Source organism: Siniperca chuatsi, linkage group LG2 (genome assembly GCF_020085105.1).
Source record: "Siniperca chuatsi isolate FFG_IHB_CAS linkage group LG2, ASM2008510v1, whole genome shotgun sequence".
NCBI lineage: Eukaryota > Metazoa > Chordata > Actinopteri > Centrarchiformes > Sinipercidae > Siniperca > Siniperca chuatsi.
In genome coordinates, this window is record NC_058043.1 from 16,861,692 (window position 1) to 16,878,686 (window position 16,995).

General features: G+C 38.2%; 1 protein-coding gene across 6 annotated transcripts in view; it reads left to right on the top strand.

Moving 5' to 3' along the window:
* bsnb (bassoon (presynaptic cytomatrix protein) b) overlaps positions 1–16,995 on the top strand; it is a 72,840-nt gene that overhangs the window by 4,409 nt on the left and 51,436 nt on the right. For all 6 annotated transcript variants that reach the window (XM_044182780.1, XM_044182770.1, XM_044182796.1 and 3 more), the window contains exon 2: positions 5,727–6,117. In XM_044182780.1, coding sequence (XP_044038715.1) covers positions 5,727–6,117 — 391 coding nt within the window. The remainder of the gene's footprint in view (positions 1–5,726; positions 6,118–16,995) is intronic.

A 16,995-nucleotide genomic window follows, 5' to 3' on the forward strand; every position in this document is an offset into this window, starting at 1 on the left:
ACATTATACGTACTGTAGGTGGTTAAGCCGACTGAACCAGTACAACATACTCCCTCAGTGCGTCGCATTATTTCAGACTGTTGACAGTCCATCTCAAATATACTGGGACTAAACTATGTCTGAAGCTGATCTCTGCTCAACTTCCATGTGCCACTCTGTGTATTCTGGCAGAACGGACACAGTGGTTGGTGTAGCTGGAAGCAGACACATTGGTGCACCTAACACCAGTTTGTGCCTCTCATGTATTACCATTACATTAGAGTCACAGAGCTAAACATTTTCTGAAATATATATACCCGACAATCTTTGAAAAACCCAGAAGGTTGTTTAACAACACTTGAATTTATTTCCAGAATCCCCAAATACTCTTTTAACCATCTAGATGAAAAAATATGTTGTCTGTTGCACGATAAAAAAGATTTTTGCGACTGTTTCCTAATCTAGGTAGCCAGAAATGACATATGGCCTTTCTCTTTCTGTAAAACATAAGCAAAATATTAGTGCATTATTTTGTATGAAAATATAAAATATTTGAAAAAAACCTCAATATAGCAATATAACTGATAATAATTTTAATATTTTGGTTCATGTTTTACAAATTGAGCAAGGACGTATGCCATTCTGGCTACCATCTTTGTTTTGATTAGGAAAAAGAGGCGCAACTTGCTAAACAGATTAAAAATCTTTTTTGTCGTGCAGTGGACGATATATGTGTTTTTATCCAGATGGTTTTAAGACTCTTTAAATATTCCGGAAATACCTTCAGAACAGTGCTAAGTGTTTTTAAACGACCTTCTTGGTTTTTCCAAGATCCCTAGGTATATTTTTTTTAGGAAATTAAAATGCTTAGCTCTGTGACTTGAATGTGTTGGCAATACATGAGAGGCACACACTGAGGCTATGGTGCACGCTGCCACTTATCTGATTGACACTTAACCATAAAACAAATCATAGCTGTAACACACTATGTGTGCTGTCTTTGGGATCATTGTTTAAGGGCCACTTGTTGTAGTCTGCTTCATGTGACAAGCCTTTTCTTATGTGATGCACTGCAGGTGGGAGATTTAAAGTTTCAGCACTAAAGCTCCTGCATTTGCATTTGACCAACATGATGGGGAATATATTGTCTCCACAGTAAGCTCTCCTTCATCCATGTCTTGGCTGCTCATCTATTATTTTTTGAGGGTTTGCCAAGCTTGTCTGATACTAAATCATCAAATTTCTGCAAATAATGAAAATACGATGTGTCGTGGCCTATAACACTGCTATCCACTAATAATTAGTTTAGTGAATATTTTAACAGCCTTGACTTTATCTATTTGTCTATTTATCGCAGCTTCTGTCACAGTTTTAGCTAACTGAATTTTGTGTTGGATTCCTTATTATTTTTATGAATGCAGCGCAACCTAGCTGTTTGCTGCTGTGATTTCTGATAGATAACATCAACCAAGAACTACTTCTTTAAAAGAATGCATTTGTCATCATTCGTGACAGAAATCACTTTAATGTGTGTCAAGTCCCCTTTGTTCCACTTTAACCTTGATAATAAGAGCTTCTAAAAAGCACTTCAACACAGTTCTTGTTTAACAGTCAAGGTGTCCAGCAGTCACAGCATGACAAAATTAAATCTACTCTGCTGAATAACTTTAAAGTTGAAAGTATTTCCCTCTGGGAAAAAAATCATCACCTTTTTTCATTTTACTTCCAAAAAGTCAGTGGTCACTGACATTCCTGAAACTTTGTGAAAACAGTCCTATGTCGATGAGCAGACATTTCACGGTCGATGTATGCTCCGCTTGATGCCTTTAACATCTATTTGGCCATTACAAACAAATGATGCATTTGAACATGTTCAACTCTGATGCATCCACTACCTTTCTGGTGTGACCTTTAAATATTCCTAAATGGAGGGCATGAGATAGGTTTCACTCCGAAGCCTGAGCTACCAAGTTTCATTTCCAATGGACAGACGAATGAATCAATGAGAAACATATAGAATCTCCATTATAGGGATACTGATACAGATATGCTCTGTCGGGCTAAAATTAAGTGCCCGTCTATCAGATAATTTTCCCTGTTCCAAGGGACATATTTGACAAATCAGATGTCAGTGTGAGGCAAAGGATAATAGATTTGTACATATTTAATTTGTAAAGTGCCCACATGTTAATTGTTTACTTGCAATTATTTTTGTTATTCAGTAAACCCTTTCAAAGTAATGTAATGGGTCAGCACTTTGTACCAGCCAATACTTTGATTTATGCTCTCAGAATTGGTATTGTCAGTTACAATGTGGTAGTGGTGCAACACTGTTGGAGGATACTAGAGAAATGGGCAGACTTGGCTGCTGAGATATTACTGAATGTATCTTTGATTTGATGTTGAAAGAATCCTTTTACTTATTTTGTATTCAAACTGAAAATGGATTAAAATTACATTTTGATCAAAGTTGTTGTGTCAGGAGCCAGAAAGGCTCTGATGCTTGCACACATTAGTGGCCCTTAAAATATTGGGTATTTCACAAAAGGGAAAATAATTTGTTTCTGTCATCACTTTATTAAAGCTGGTATTTATATAGTTTTTAAAATGACCAAATCGTAGTATATCCATCTGTGTGATGAAGTATCTTAAAACTTTCAAACTAGCACATTTATTCTAGTTGGAGACACTCTCCATTGGCTTGTCCTGGCTTGTTAGGTCCGACAATGCCGATAAAGTATGTACAAAACATAATGTCCACTGTGTGCTTGTTAGCACACAACTAGAGTATATACACTATCGTTTAAAGGAATAGTTTGACATACACTTATTCGCTTTTTTGCCAAGAGTTAGATGAAAAGATCGATACCACTCTCATGCCTGTACCAGCAGCCAGTTAGCTTAGCGTAGCATAAAGACTGGAAACAGCTAGCCTGGCTGTGTCCAAAGTCAACAAAACCTGCGTACCAGCACCTCTATAGTTCACCAATTAACACATTATATCTTGTTTGTTTAATCCATGAAAAAACCTAGGTGTAAAAACGTCAAGTTGTGTCAGGCTAACTTTTCCTCCCTGTCTTTTTTTTGCTAAGCTAAGCTAACCAGCTGCTGGCTGTAGCTTCATATTTACTGGATAGACATGAGTAGTTGTATCGATCTTCTCATCTATCTCTCGGCAAGACAGAGAATAAACATATTTCCCAAAATGTTGAACTACTCCTTTAACTGACACTGGGATATTGTCACATGTATTATTGAGGCTGTGTAGAGAATCAAACTGTCTTTCTGCTTCCTTATGATAGAAAGTGAAACAGGGAGCTCCCGTTACGAAAGATTGACAGCTTAGAAACCCTTCACTATCCACTTTGTGATGAAGCAAACAATTTGTAATGCTTTAGATACAAAGCCACAAGTTGTTCTGAGTGGACTCCCATTTGCTGATGGATGATGAATATCTAAATCTTTTGAAAAGGTGTCTTCCAGTTTTAACTCTTTTTTTTGTGAGTCTCATTAAGCTATAGCTGAGGCTTTGCATAAATCATGAGAAACTCCACTTGGTGTCTTTGCCATTCAAGTGATAATTATTATGCAAAACTACCTTCTGTCTTGTGAGGACACCGGGTGGATTTAGACTTCAGTTGTCCACTCCGTGTATCAGCAGCTATACAATATCCTCAAAACTCATGTTTAGCCTCAAACAGAGTGAGATTGGTGGTCAGCACACTGTCAGGACTGTGCTGAATTTCCAATGTAACAGTCTAGTAATGGTTTGAACAGTGCAGGTTTTTCCTGATGGGCTCACTATGGTGAACACAGGACTCCTGTGGAGAGTGGAACAGGGTTAGAGTTGTGCAGAAGCTCAAGTCACTAGCTGTGACTCATTATTACTAACATGTTCTATTTTAATTCCTTTATTCCTCCCTTTATTTCCACCTTTCTCTCACTGTGGATGCACAGCTGATGCTGAGACTGTCTTTGAAGATGACGTGCATGACAAAACAAGGTCTAAGTTGTTGTGACAGTGGAAATCCTCCATTCCTATTTAACTATTGCTGCTAATGCCCAAGGGCCTGCATGAGCAAGAAAACCTAAAATTTTACAATATTGTTGTCTGAAACATTACCTTTGTTCCAACCTAAACACATTGCTGAGGCCAGAAGAGAACAGCTTTAAAGAGTGAAAACAAGCCACAAGGAGCACTTCACAGAAACTGATAGAGACAATATAAAATATTCAACATATGCCTCTCTGTTGGCCAACGTTTTGAGTAGTCTGATATCACACTATGAACAGCAGTAAAATCTTTTAATGGCATGTAGACCTAGTGCATCTCACAGCTGAAGGGTTCCAAAATATACCACTGAAGAAGAAGCACTGCTCCTTTTGAAATTAAGTAGAGATTACTGGTATAAAAGCATACCTGAGAAAACATTAAATGCAGCTCATTTTAAATATATACTTAGAATAAAATGTATAAGCTACATATTATGTTTGCAGTGCAGTGCTAAGATATTAGGAGGTCCACAAACTTGCTTTAATAACAACACAAAACAAAATAAAGCTCCTAAATTCACTGATATTCCTGTGCCTTTATTCATCATTTCCCTGGATCACTAACGCCATCTTTTCCTTACTCATTTTCACTGACAATTCTTCTCTATTCAACCCCCTCAGTCATTCCCTCAATCACCCCAGAAGGTTGCTGTGGTTACGTTTTACAGTGAGTGTTAATGCTGATGTAAATGCAGGTGGACAAAAGAAAAATTAAGCTGAAAAAACCTTTTCAAAATATTGAGTAAATGTGCACGTAAAAGCGAATCAGTTTTCGGTTAGACTGAGTAATGCAATATGTTATTTCCACCCCTGAGCATGTTGAGTTTTTGATTAAAAAAAGTCTGACTTATGGGATTGAATCAGTGTGTAAAGAATGGAAAGTTTGTGATGATGTTAGTGAAATGCGTGTGTGTGTCTGTGATTAAGGGGCTGCCATGGGCTGTAGTAAATTTCCACTATGTGTGTTTGATAATGTGCGCTTGTATAAGAATATGAAAGAGTGAGTAGGATTCAAGGATTTTATTTGTCACATACACAAACAATATGTGTAGTGAAGTGTAGTGTGGCACACTGATTAAGGTTGTGTCAAAAATGTGTGAAAAATTTGAAATTTGAAAAAATAAATAAAAGCGTTAAAAATACATATATAACATTATATATATATGAAAAAGTATGTACATATGTCAACACAAGACAAACTACAATAAATATACAGTCAATTTACAATTGCAATATACTGTATAATAACATTTTGTACACGCTTGAGTGCAAAGGAGGTGAAAAAAATCTATAACTGCAGACGTCTGAGGAGATTAAACTTTTATTCAATATATATTATTTTTATATTGAGCATGAAAGTTCATCCTTGACCTTCGAAATAGTAGTTTGACAATGTAAAGCTTAACTCAAGGTCCATTTACTAGCTTTCAACCACATCTTGCAGCCATTGCCACGACAAGTGAACAAATTCCATCCGCTGAACAAAGACAGTGAGATGCGAATAAAAACTCCGGATAAAGCTAGTAAGTGGATCTTGAGTTAAGACTATTTTTATATTACGTATTTTATAATATATAGTATAAAATAGTGCTTCAGTTAGTTTATAGACGATCTTGTAGTTGAATCAATTACACTCCTAAATCAGAACCCAGATCTAATATCCACTTTTGTGTTCTCTTTATCATCTCTACCAGACCACCTCCGTCAGACCTGGGACCTAAAGCAGGAGTCCAGAGTGGCCATGGGACAGGGGACAGGTTGGCCTCCCATGAAACCCGTCAGCATGCTGCACCTCAAGGAGAGCAGGGCCAGGGTCATGTGGCCAGGAAGAGTCTGCAGGTGGATGTGAGTAGCAGCAGGACTGGGAGGTCCCCGTCTGTGTCCCCGGACCGAGGCAGTGTCCCCACCTCCCCTTACTCCGTGCCACAAATTGCACCCATGCCCAGCAGCAAACTGTGCCCCGTCTGCAAAACCACCGACCTGATGGGCACTGTGGATGACAAGCTGAACTTCAACACCTGCACACAGTGCTGCTCCATGGTGTGCAACCAGTGTGGCTTCAACCCCAACCCCCACCTCACAGAGGTAAGTGCTGATCATCTAAAATTCACAAGTATAATACCAGTGTTGTATTTTTTTTCATCATAGGGAATGTTTTCTGTTTTTCCACCCATTTTCTATAGTAGTTCACCCAACGACCAACCTAATACATAAACATAGTATAGATGGTATGCATGTGAATGCACCACTGTCACTCTGCAACGAGTTACAAATACAGTCAGCATCTGACATTGTGCATTCACATGGAACACAAAAACATCTAAAACACTACTAAAATGATAAAAAAAAAAAAAAAAGCTTTTGTGCAATCAACTGCACAAACAGATTCAGAATGAATTCAGGCATACGGTATTATAGACTGCCCGAAGGCTAAAGAGAAGAGAAGCAAAGGGGTGGCTGTGTGATGCTGACTTACCATGCACATGGTTTTCTGAATGAAACATGTAATAAAATCAAAATATTTTACTTATTTAAGTCCTTGTAATTGTGATCAGACTGATAAATCGTGCTTTAAAATAGGACCAGGCGTCTTTATGCCTTCAGGATGTGTTTAGTGTAACATAATTTCCCCAATATGGAGCTACATATATACATATAAACATATATCAGTCATATATGTGTATTGACTGCCTGGTACATCGTATAGATCACCTTTAATTTTTCAAGATATCCATTTGCTTTCCTCCCAACTGTATAACAGCTTGACCCGTTCGTAGAATCTATAGCGGCTAGTGGTGAAGGGAGTGGTATCACGGGAAAAATTGACGTCAGTGCATACCTTATATATGAAGTGTCTTAATAAAGTATATTAACAGGAATGCAAAGTCTCTTACAGCGAGTGCACAATTTAACATTTTGATCAAAGTGGGTGACTGGTTTAATTTGTCCTGTGGTAATTATTTCTCATTGACATTTGTGAGTAATGTCGGTGATGACTATTGTTATCAAGTTGGCTGTGACTGGCTCACAGGCTGGATTGCACCATCTGAAACTTAAGTGAGGAAGTGAAATAGTTGCATGCTGGTTGAGAGCTGTGAACTTCCTAGTTCTAGCCATTGTTCGCCTTGATTGATGATCTGGTGGGTTCGTGATCCCCAAAGAACTGGTTATCACACAATTCTTTGCTGAAGTGCCCAGTAACATAATAGTCACTTCCTATTAGCTGTAATGAATCTCAGGCCCTTATCTTAAGCAAGTGCTACGTTCTTTTGTAGTTACATAGTAAATGTGCTTGAACAAAGCTGTATCCATCCTTTCTGACAGGCACTAGTGAGCATCCAAATCATGCCCAAAGTCTCTCCCAAACAAAGCTTTTTATAACACCACTGAATGCAGCACAACACATCTCCCCATCATTCATAATCATTTATATGCATCTAAACAGTCATCATTGTTAACAGGTAGCTGAGAAAGCCTATTGCCTTCATCCTAAAATAAATCACTCGCCTAATTTGAATTAGGCTATGCTTCACTGTTACTATGAGTCAAGTGTGGCTGTGTCATCTGTCACAAAGTTTCACATCAACTCCAGTGAGTCATGTTGCAAATTGCAGCCAAGATGCAATGTCAGTTAAGCTGGCCTATAGGGGATCAGAACAACTGTAGGCTGAATAAATACAAGGATTTAGGGAGTAAATTTTTGAACTGTAGATGTGTGCGTGTAAATTTATTGCTTGCATGAGTGCATATTTGCGTGTATGAGAAGGGAGATTCTGCAAAAGTTGGAAAGAGGAAGCCGTGGGAGATGGAAGGACTTAGAAAGAAATGCGTGGACCAAAGTGGAGACAGACAGTAAAGAATAGATCGTGGCAGGGAGTGAAGGAGAGCATGGCAATAAAGAGAACTGCAGAGGTGGATGTTATGGGTATTTTTCAGCTCAGCCGTGGTGAGCTTGTCAGATGCTGTCAGGCAGAGAGAGACACGGAGGGAAAATGCTCAGCCTCTGGAGACCTGAAGATTTACCCCCCTAACCTACTTAGCATGGATTGTGCTTTTGCCTCACTGCAGCAGATCTAACACAGGCTTATCACTCATCAGCAAAATTGTTGATGGCCATGCTGTTGCCGATCAAGGTGATGATAACGTCAAAGACGACTGGGATAACGATTACAGTGATGGCGAGGACAGACCCGGAGAAAAGGATAGCCATGCTAAGAAAGTAGAAGTAAGAAGTTCCTCCTAAGCAGAAGCAGTTATTGTTATACTTGCGATAAAGTGGAGACAGACTTTCAGGATTTTCTAGGATTCTAATACTTAATACATTTGTACATCTTGTGTTTTGACAGAAAAATCACCTATGGCATTTTCTATTAAAATCAGTATCTCATTTATTGCAGTTCCATGATTGTCTCTTGATGACAACACAAGCTCAGTCCGGGTTCACATCCTGCTTTGGAAGAGATATGTTTCTGTTTACAAATAGTTTACAGACACTGATTGAACTGTCCCAGATTATAGGGATTATGTGATAAAAATCTGTTATTGAAGAGGATTTCCCCTCCAATTACAGAAAGATGGCAGTACTGATTAAAGTGTTGATAACCGAGGGCGATTCCATATTTGGATATTTGAGATTATGCTTATTCACCAGAAAGTCCCAAATGGTATCTCCAGCCTGGAATGAAAAAAAGAAATTAGAGCAGGTTTTTTTTTTTACATTTAGCAAGAAGCCGCCTTATCAGTTGAATTTCTCCCTGTTCATGTAGGATTGTTTGAGGAATTATAACAATTGTTAAAATACAAGTTGGTGCTGTGTTAAACCGGGTGATGGGAATGTAGCTAGTAACAAATGGGTGTTATATGCCACAGTCTGTTACAAGGCTGTCAGTCAAGCTGAGATGACAAGGTTTATTTAGAAATGTTGGCTAAGAACATGCGAGCAATCATACATGTGAGCTTGTGTGTATGTGTGCGCATGTGATCATGTTATGATGTAGAGAACATCAAGATTAATATATATATATCTTGGTGTTTGAAAAAGATAGTAATGAAGAAGGTGTTCGATCAAAAACATTGTGATGAAAGAGGGAAGGAGAAAGCCAGACAAAGAGTCAGAGAAACGAGACAGTCAAAGACAAACTCGGAGACGGAGAGTGAAACAGAGAGAACAAGAGCTCAGAGAGATAGTGAAAGTACCACAGACACTCCCCCCCGACAGTGTTCTCCCACCATCATACAGGGGAACATCTGCTTTATAATTGGTCCAATTTCTATTTATAGATCCTACCCTCCTTCTGTCTGCAACGATGGCCCGGTCCTGAGAAGCCACAGCAGAAAGAAAGAAGGAGAGAAAGCTGTGTGGTAGCAGGGGGAGACAGAGTGGGAGAGAAAAGCATCATCAAAAATTAATCATAATAGTCAGAGTGTTCATGCTAACGCTATGCAACACATTGATACAGCTCCAAGCGCTGCAATACAAAAATACAAAATATAGAAATACATCAAAAAATTATTCTGGGGCACTTTTGAAAACAAAACCATTTCTTTATGTAGTTTGCTTCTGTGTGATGAAGGCATCAGGATTGCCAAAACACTCTGGAGATGGATTTTAATCATTCTTTGAACAAGTCATGAAACAATGACTTGTTCAAAGAATGCTTTTGTTTCAAGAGTGCCTTGGAACAACTTCTATCTCTTTTAACCAACAATCCCACAAGCTGAGGAATAGTTTTAACAAATGCTCCCACACAAAAGACTCCGCAGAGGCACTCTATATATCGCCTCCTCCCTGACCAAAATATATCAGGAGGTGGCCACAGTTGACAGTTAGATTTAGCAACCAATCCAAAAAATGTAGCATCTATTTTGACTCCAAAAGACAATATTTCATATTTGAAAGAATTTCCAACTAAGATCACACAAGTTAATGTTTCATTAGTATGGACAATTTAACTAGAAACGTAATCATTTTATATTAATATGACTACTTGTATGTGAAAAGGGTCGTTCGTAGTGACGAATCCACAGAGAATTATCACCCTACTCTGCATTTTAGTGTCTTTCAACTCATTGTTTTGGTTTAATGACCTGCAACTTTAATGTTTTGGTTCAGTCCCCCCATTTAGAGTTGCAGCAGGCAGCTGTTTTCAGCAAAAAACTTCAGATAAACCCACTGTACTTTACCTGCACAGCAAGAAACAGACAATGTTAGAGACTAGCTGATGAATATAGTGGAGCATTAAGCAGCTAAAGAGCGATATATTGCCCTCAAGAGTTGATGGAGACCAAAACAAAGCTTAAAGCAGAATGAATATAGGATTTATATTTTAAAAAATGCAGTTATTGCTGCTTTAAGGTTGTCCTTTACGGGTAAATTTAGAACTTTGAGTGTAGTCCATAAATAGTTTTCCACCAGCACTCTTTTTGTAAAAGAGGGTTTTTAGCTGTGATTAGCAGATAGTATGAGTCACTCTGTTGGTCAGTCAGTCGAATATTTCAGTTAGAGACGGGTGCTTTAGCTGACTTGGACTTTAATGTTGCCTAGATTCTAATCCCAAGGACCAAAATTGATTTTCTCAAGCTGCTGCAGTAACACCAACCTGGGAGAAGAACCTGTCCATAGTGTCATAAGTAAACATTCTGTTATTTTTGAAATGTATTTGAAGGCAAGTTTGTCTCAGTACAGCATTGATCTTAGTTTGAACCTTAACTTGTGATTTCTTCTAAACTCTTCAAGAGTTTACTGCTTGCCTCAAACTGAGAGCTCCTTGAGTTGTTGTCTAGCATACATATTGTTTATATAAGTACCACATTTAGATTCCAACAGTATCTGTAGTCTGATTTTTCTACAGTAAGTCTATAAATAATAGCAAAGTGAAAAATAAATTAAAATAAATATGAACTGAAATGATGCGGTCATATCATTGAAGGATAAGTCCATTATACCTCGAGGGAGCCAGAGCCCAGTTCCTAATCCCCTCAAATTAATTCAAATATTTAGCATCAGACATCTCTAATCCCCCTCTAATTTTGCATTATGTGGCACAAGAGATTCAATGGCATTCAGATCTGGCAGAGTGGAAGACAATGAGGTTGTTATATGGATCTCTCACTAATATTGACTTGAGCTTCACATGCAGTGAAGTTAAAGGGCGGCATGGGTGGCCATTGGTGATATATGTAAAGTTGATTATTGAGATTCAGGGTGTGATTTCTTGAGATTTCACCCTCACAAAAAGTTCAAATGTTTCAGATTTGGAAATTCTGTTCTTGCTCAGGTTCATGAAGGGGGAAGTCGTTGGGGAAAATTTCCGTGTCTTTGGGGTTAGATAACGGACTGACTGTTCATCAAGCTTTTTTTCTTTTGCATTTGTATGTTTCTAAATTATTATTGCCCTGAAATTGATTGGCAGTCTCTCTGAGGTTGAGGTGTGTGCCTGCCTAGTGTGTGCTGGAAGACAGTGAAAAAATGAACGAGTGACAAAATTTATTCTGAACGGAAGTTTAATCATTTGCTTATGAGACCAGCTGCTAGTCATCAAAGGTTTTGCAGCAAAATTAGATGTTTAATTATTTGTGAGGACTAAAAGTGCCAGAGTTTCAATCTTGGATAGTAGTAGTCAGCCTGCCTCTGTGTGTCATTTGCTGAGTTAGCTGTACCACTTCAGACAGAATTAAATCTGTTTTTCTATGACACATATGATACAGTATATACAGTATATATTCAAATAGTTATTAGATCCTTATTATATAGATACAACGCAAATATTTTAGAGTTCAGATGAAAAGGTTTGATCATCTTAACTCTGAAAGCATACACATATTGTCAATACCTGAACAGTCTGACTTCTTACGTGACACCTAATGATTTGGAAATGAAATGTCTAGGTTTTCTTAACAAGTAGGCTTAATAAACATTTCAACAATGCATTTGTTTTCAAAATTATTTGTCCCTAAAGTTTTTAGAACTCTATAATCCTATTTACTGTAAATTCTTTCATATAAATGTGTGACAGGAAACTTTTCACATGTATGTTCAATTTACTAAATCACCATATAGAAAATGTCAGTGTTTTGGTGACAGTGTGTCACACAGTGCACCAGGCACAGACTAGGGCTTTAAGTGGACAAAGTATGAACTGGGTCAGGAATCCAGCTGAGACACTACATGCTGAATTTTGCATATACCAAAATATTTTGCAATGAGAGCTGCCAGAGACCAAATCTGGGACACTGGTTTAATTATTACACCATAACTCACTGCATTTAAAGTCCCAACTCGCTATAGTCAGCTGGGCTGTGCTCTCCAGCAAGGAATAATCATCACATCTTGTTAATCTGTTTAAATTTAGATGGTGCACCTGAGTATGTTTAGTCCATTTTCCTAACCTAGCTTCTGCAATACAATAAGACAGGATAGATGCATTGAAAGCTCAATTTCTGCAACATGGTGCCAATATTTTGATATGCCAGTTATTTTGTATGCAACTCATAAGTAAACCAAACTGTATATAGTACATTATTGGTGTATCAGCACGGCAGCATCACTATCATACCTTGTGAGATATACTGAAGTGATTTGTTTGTGTCTTCTGATTCTGCCAGTGCTTACTTTATTCTTTTAAGTCAGACATGCTCATTTCTTAACACTTAACACTTCTTTTTAGGCTTCTTACTATCATTAAGATTTTACCAACAATTAGGACTGTACTATACAACGTTTTCTGTAGGCATTGCATATTTTATATATGGCTGATCAGACCACAAGAATATATCCTATAAAATGGGTGAACAAGAACACCTGTACAATCTAATGCAATCCAATACCTTTTTTTCTAATACTATTCTCTTGAAGCTTATGAATGCAATTTTTGTTATTGAGACTGTTGTCAGACAGGCATGATTATGGTAATGTTTATAATTTGTGGTGGTGTATATTAGTATTTTATTGTCTATTAACCAATAATAGCTACACTTTACAGCAATACACTCTAATGCGGCAACAGCGCAAAATGCAGCCTTAAACATTACAGCTGAGAAGAGTCAACATCTGTGACGCCGTCTCAACAAACACTGAATATTAAAAGCTTCACAAAGGTAGCAGTATATCTTTTGCAGGGATACAGTATAGTATTTCTTTGCATTACACTGTACAGATTGTCATTACAGTGTCCATCTCTTGTACTATATATTTCATATTCAAGATATAATGTTATCCACTATCATTCTGCACTACTTTCTAGCATCTTTAGTAACACCATGGCTCCCTGCTGTGCCTGACACTGCACCAGCACACCTGGTGAGAGGCTTTCAACATATGGCATGAATAGAAATTTAAGAGTGTTTCCCACAACCACTCATAATTTCTAGTCTTACTTTATTTATATGAACGTTGTTCCCTGCTTGGCAACGTTTCGGAGTAAAACAGATGTTTTTTTTTGGATTGTACTTGTGTAGTTGTTTGTAGGACTGACTGGGTATGAGTTGAGCAGAGGCAGAAAGTGACAAATTGACAGAGAGAGGGGGGGGAGAGAAAGAGAGAGGCATTGGGAGGAATTTCAATTTCTTTTGGCCCAATTTGCAAGGAATTGATAAACCGCTGCATTCCAAGCATCCTGATCCCCAAACTGCAGTGCTCAGCTGCTGTATGTACTGCATGGTGATACCGCACTGTGATCTCTGAGACAGAGTTTTCTTTCTTTGTCTGCTTTCCTGTTCGGTTGAAGTTTGATTCTGTCTCTGAGCGTGTTCCTTACCCAGCTTTCCTGGGGAATGATGGAGTGCATGATGTCTCACACCCATCAACAAATGGAAACTGGAGAAGAGAAAGTGGGAAACTGTGCACCTGTGTGATGTTGCGTTGTTACATCTTGTAATATGTGTGAGTGGATGCATGTGAAGCAAAAATCCCTTCTACCTCTCCCCTTAGCTGTCATTGTTTCCTTCTACTCCTCATGCTTATAGGATCATTCTGTGGTCACAGGGATGTTGTTCAGGTCAGTGCTGCAAACATACTCAAATCCTTTACTTAAAGAAACAAGTTGTGGTGTCAAAACACAGGATTGGAATCTGCTATCAGTTTAATTTATTGACTGGTCTTTTGTTGTAATACATGGAGTGACTTTCGACTGCATCTAAGATATTGATGTTTGTGCCTATAAATGCAGGACTTAATTCACTGATATTTTAAATCATGATCAGTTAAAAAACACACACACAAGTGCTGATTTTCTATCTATAAGTCAAACTCTGTATACATCCCTAAAATGTATGCGGTCAAATAATTGCAGATTGGGTGGGCCTTTAAGTAAAAGTAGCAATATCACAGTGAAAAAAGTAAAAAAAACGTAAAAGTATTGGTACTAAAAAGTTCTTAAATATGAAGAGTAAAACCCCATTCTGAAGAATAGGTTAGTTGTTGATGCTACTAGCAATAGGCCTACTATGACTTGTCATAGTAGGAAAAACACAGGTATTACTAATTGTATTAACAATGGCTCTGTTCTATTCAAGTGTCTCAGGAAGACATGACAGTGTGACAGTGAGCCAACATACACAATATCAGGACCCTGAACCTGAAGCAACCATTAATAATTGTATTATTTACAACTGTGTTTTTTTTATTTACATATTTTCCTACTGTGACGTGTTAAAATGTCTTATGTGAAGCATCAGACTTAATGAACTCACAACATGGGTACAAGGTTCATTCTTGACCTTGGAAACAGCAGTTGAGAAAACAATCCCACCACAAGGTCCATTTAGTAGGCGGTCTGGAGCTTTTGATCATATCACATGATCTTCATTAGCAGATGGGTTTTGCCCAGTTGTCATGCAATTATAGATGTTTCTATGTCTGTAAAGCCTTTGAACTTGTGCTTTGCGCAGAAAAAATGGAAATTTGAACTTCTACAATTCCACAACAACCGGACAAATTCCATCTGTTGATGATGATATGTCATATGATTGAAAGCACCAGAACAGCTACTAAATGGACATTGTAGATTGAGATTGATTTTTCAACAACTCAGGATAGGTTTTGCATGTACATAAAAACTTTATTCTGCAAAGCAACTAGAGGCTACAGCCATCAGATAGATATTAGCATAAAAGCATTTCACTTTGAAAGGCAGTGGAATGGAAGTCTCAAAAAGTGAAAATACTAAGAAGTGCCAGTACCTCGAATTCCTGATCTGATCAAGACACTGAACCGCATAGTTACTATCAGTTATAATAATGTTTAGCTATAGGAATTCATGGTTATTCTACTCTTAGTTGATATTAGAGTTGAAACAATTAGTTGTTTAAGAGATTAGTCAATCGACAGAAAATGAATCGGCAACTGTTTTGATAATCAGTCAATCATTTAATCATTTACTAAGCAAAAATGCTAAACGTTATTTAGTCCCAGCTTCTAAAATGTTGCTGCATTTCTTTGATTAATGTGATAGTTAACTGAATATCTTTGGGTTTTGGACTGTTGGTCAAACAAAAGAAGACAACGGACACTTGACATCTGGCTTTTTTTCTGACACTTTACAGACAAAACAGTCAATTTAAAAAAAAGATCTCCAAATTAATCGACAATTAAAAATTATTGTTAGTTGCAGCCCTAGTTGATATGATTAATAGTGACAGATCTTACCAAATCAGCATAAAATTCAAAATGTAAATATATGTGTGTGTGTTGCCAAGGCTTTGCTCTTATTGCTCTTATTTGATCCATATCCAAGTTTCTGTGGGCTCTTGCTGCTAAAAGGTTCTATTTCTGGCAGCAAGTCCTTGTTCTTCGTGAAACCACGGTGCTCGAGCATCCTGTTGGCAGACGCTGATTTCTCGCAGAACTGTGGGCTCTGGTCCCGGCTTATGACCTTTGACGTGTATCATACCGTTGTACATACACACACACACACACATTTAGCAAGCTAAGGCAGGAATTGTATCCGCATATGAAAAAAAGGCCAGGTGAGAGCCATCAAAAATGTATACTTGAGATGGAGAGGGAGATAGGGGAAGAGAGTTAGAGAGAGTGATGGGATGTGAGAGATGCAGATAAGAAGGAGAAATAAACATGGGTGAAGGAGAACAAGATGGAGGGTTGCAACAGAGAACTGGTAGAGAAGGAGGGCATGAGCCAGAGTGTGCAGTGCACTTGTTTTTTGCTGATACAGATCAAATTTCATAAAGATCCACATGATTGCCTCATAACAAGGGGGACACAGAGAGGAATGAGGAGAGATGAGGCAGAGGCAAGCAGAGACACAATGAAATTGTTAAATAGCTGCTTGCCCTCCCCGCAGCTGCTTTCTTTGTTTTTCCGGTTTGTTTTCCCCCCCGATGGGTTTAATATGATTATCCTAACTGTAATTTGGAAAGAAAAAAAAATCAAGGACAATAATAATAATGGAAAGAGGAGTTCCCACTTGTGAGTCTCTGATTGGATGAAGGGTCCTGTGTTGGATGGTGTTGTGTTGCTCCAGTGTTGGCTTATTTCACTGTCCACATTACTCTGACTGTCCCCAGGGTTCACCTCTGCCCCTGGCTTCTCAGTTTCCCTGATTGACAGTGAAAACCATGGCCTCATCACTCCTTATATTGTGGACTGGCAGGGGGGCAGGCACAAGGCTAAGAGGCTCCTGAGCCTGTGACTTACAGCACTCTGTCTATACTGACTTATTAAATGACTGACTGTCTGAATGACTGACTTAGAGACAGACTGAGAAATATTGTAAGGCAGGTGGAGTGGTTACTTAACATTTTAAAGCAGTGACAGTGCAATTTTAAATGAAAATATTACGATACATACATCAAAGATCTTTGTCACTTTGTGAGAACAGCAAAAAAAAGATTTAAGGGCACTTTTGCTACAAGCTCTGTTAATTTCTGACCCGGCCTCTGTCATGATGCTGCGGCACTTTCTCTTTCCCCCCGTCTGCTGTTGTGCTCCTCTACACGAGAGAAAGT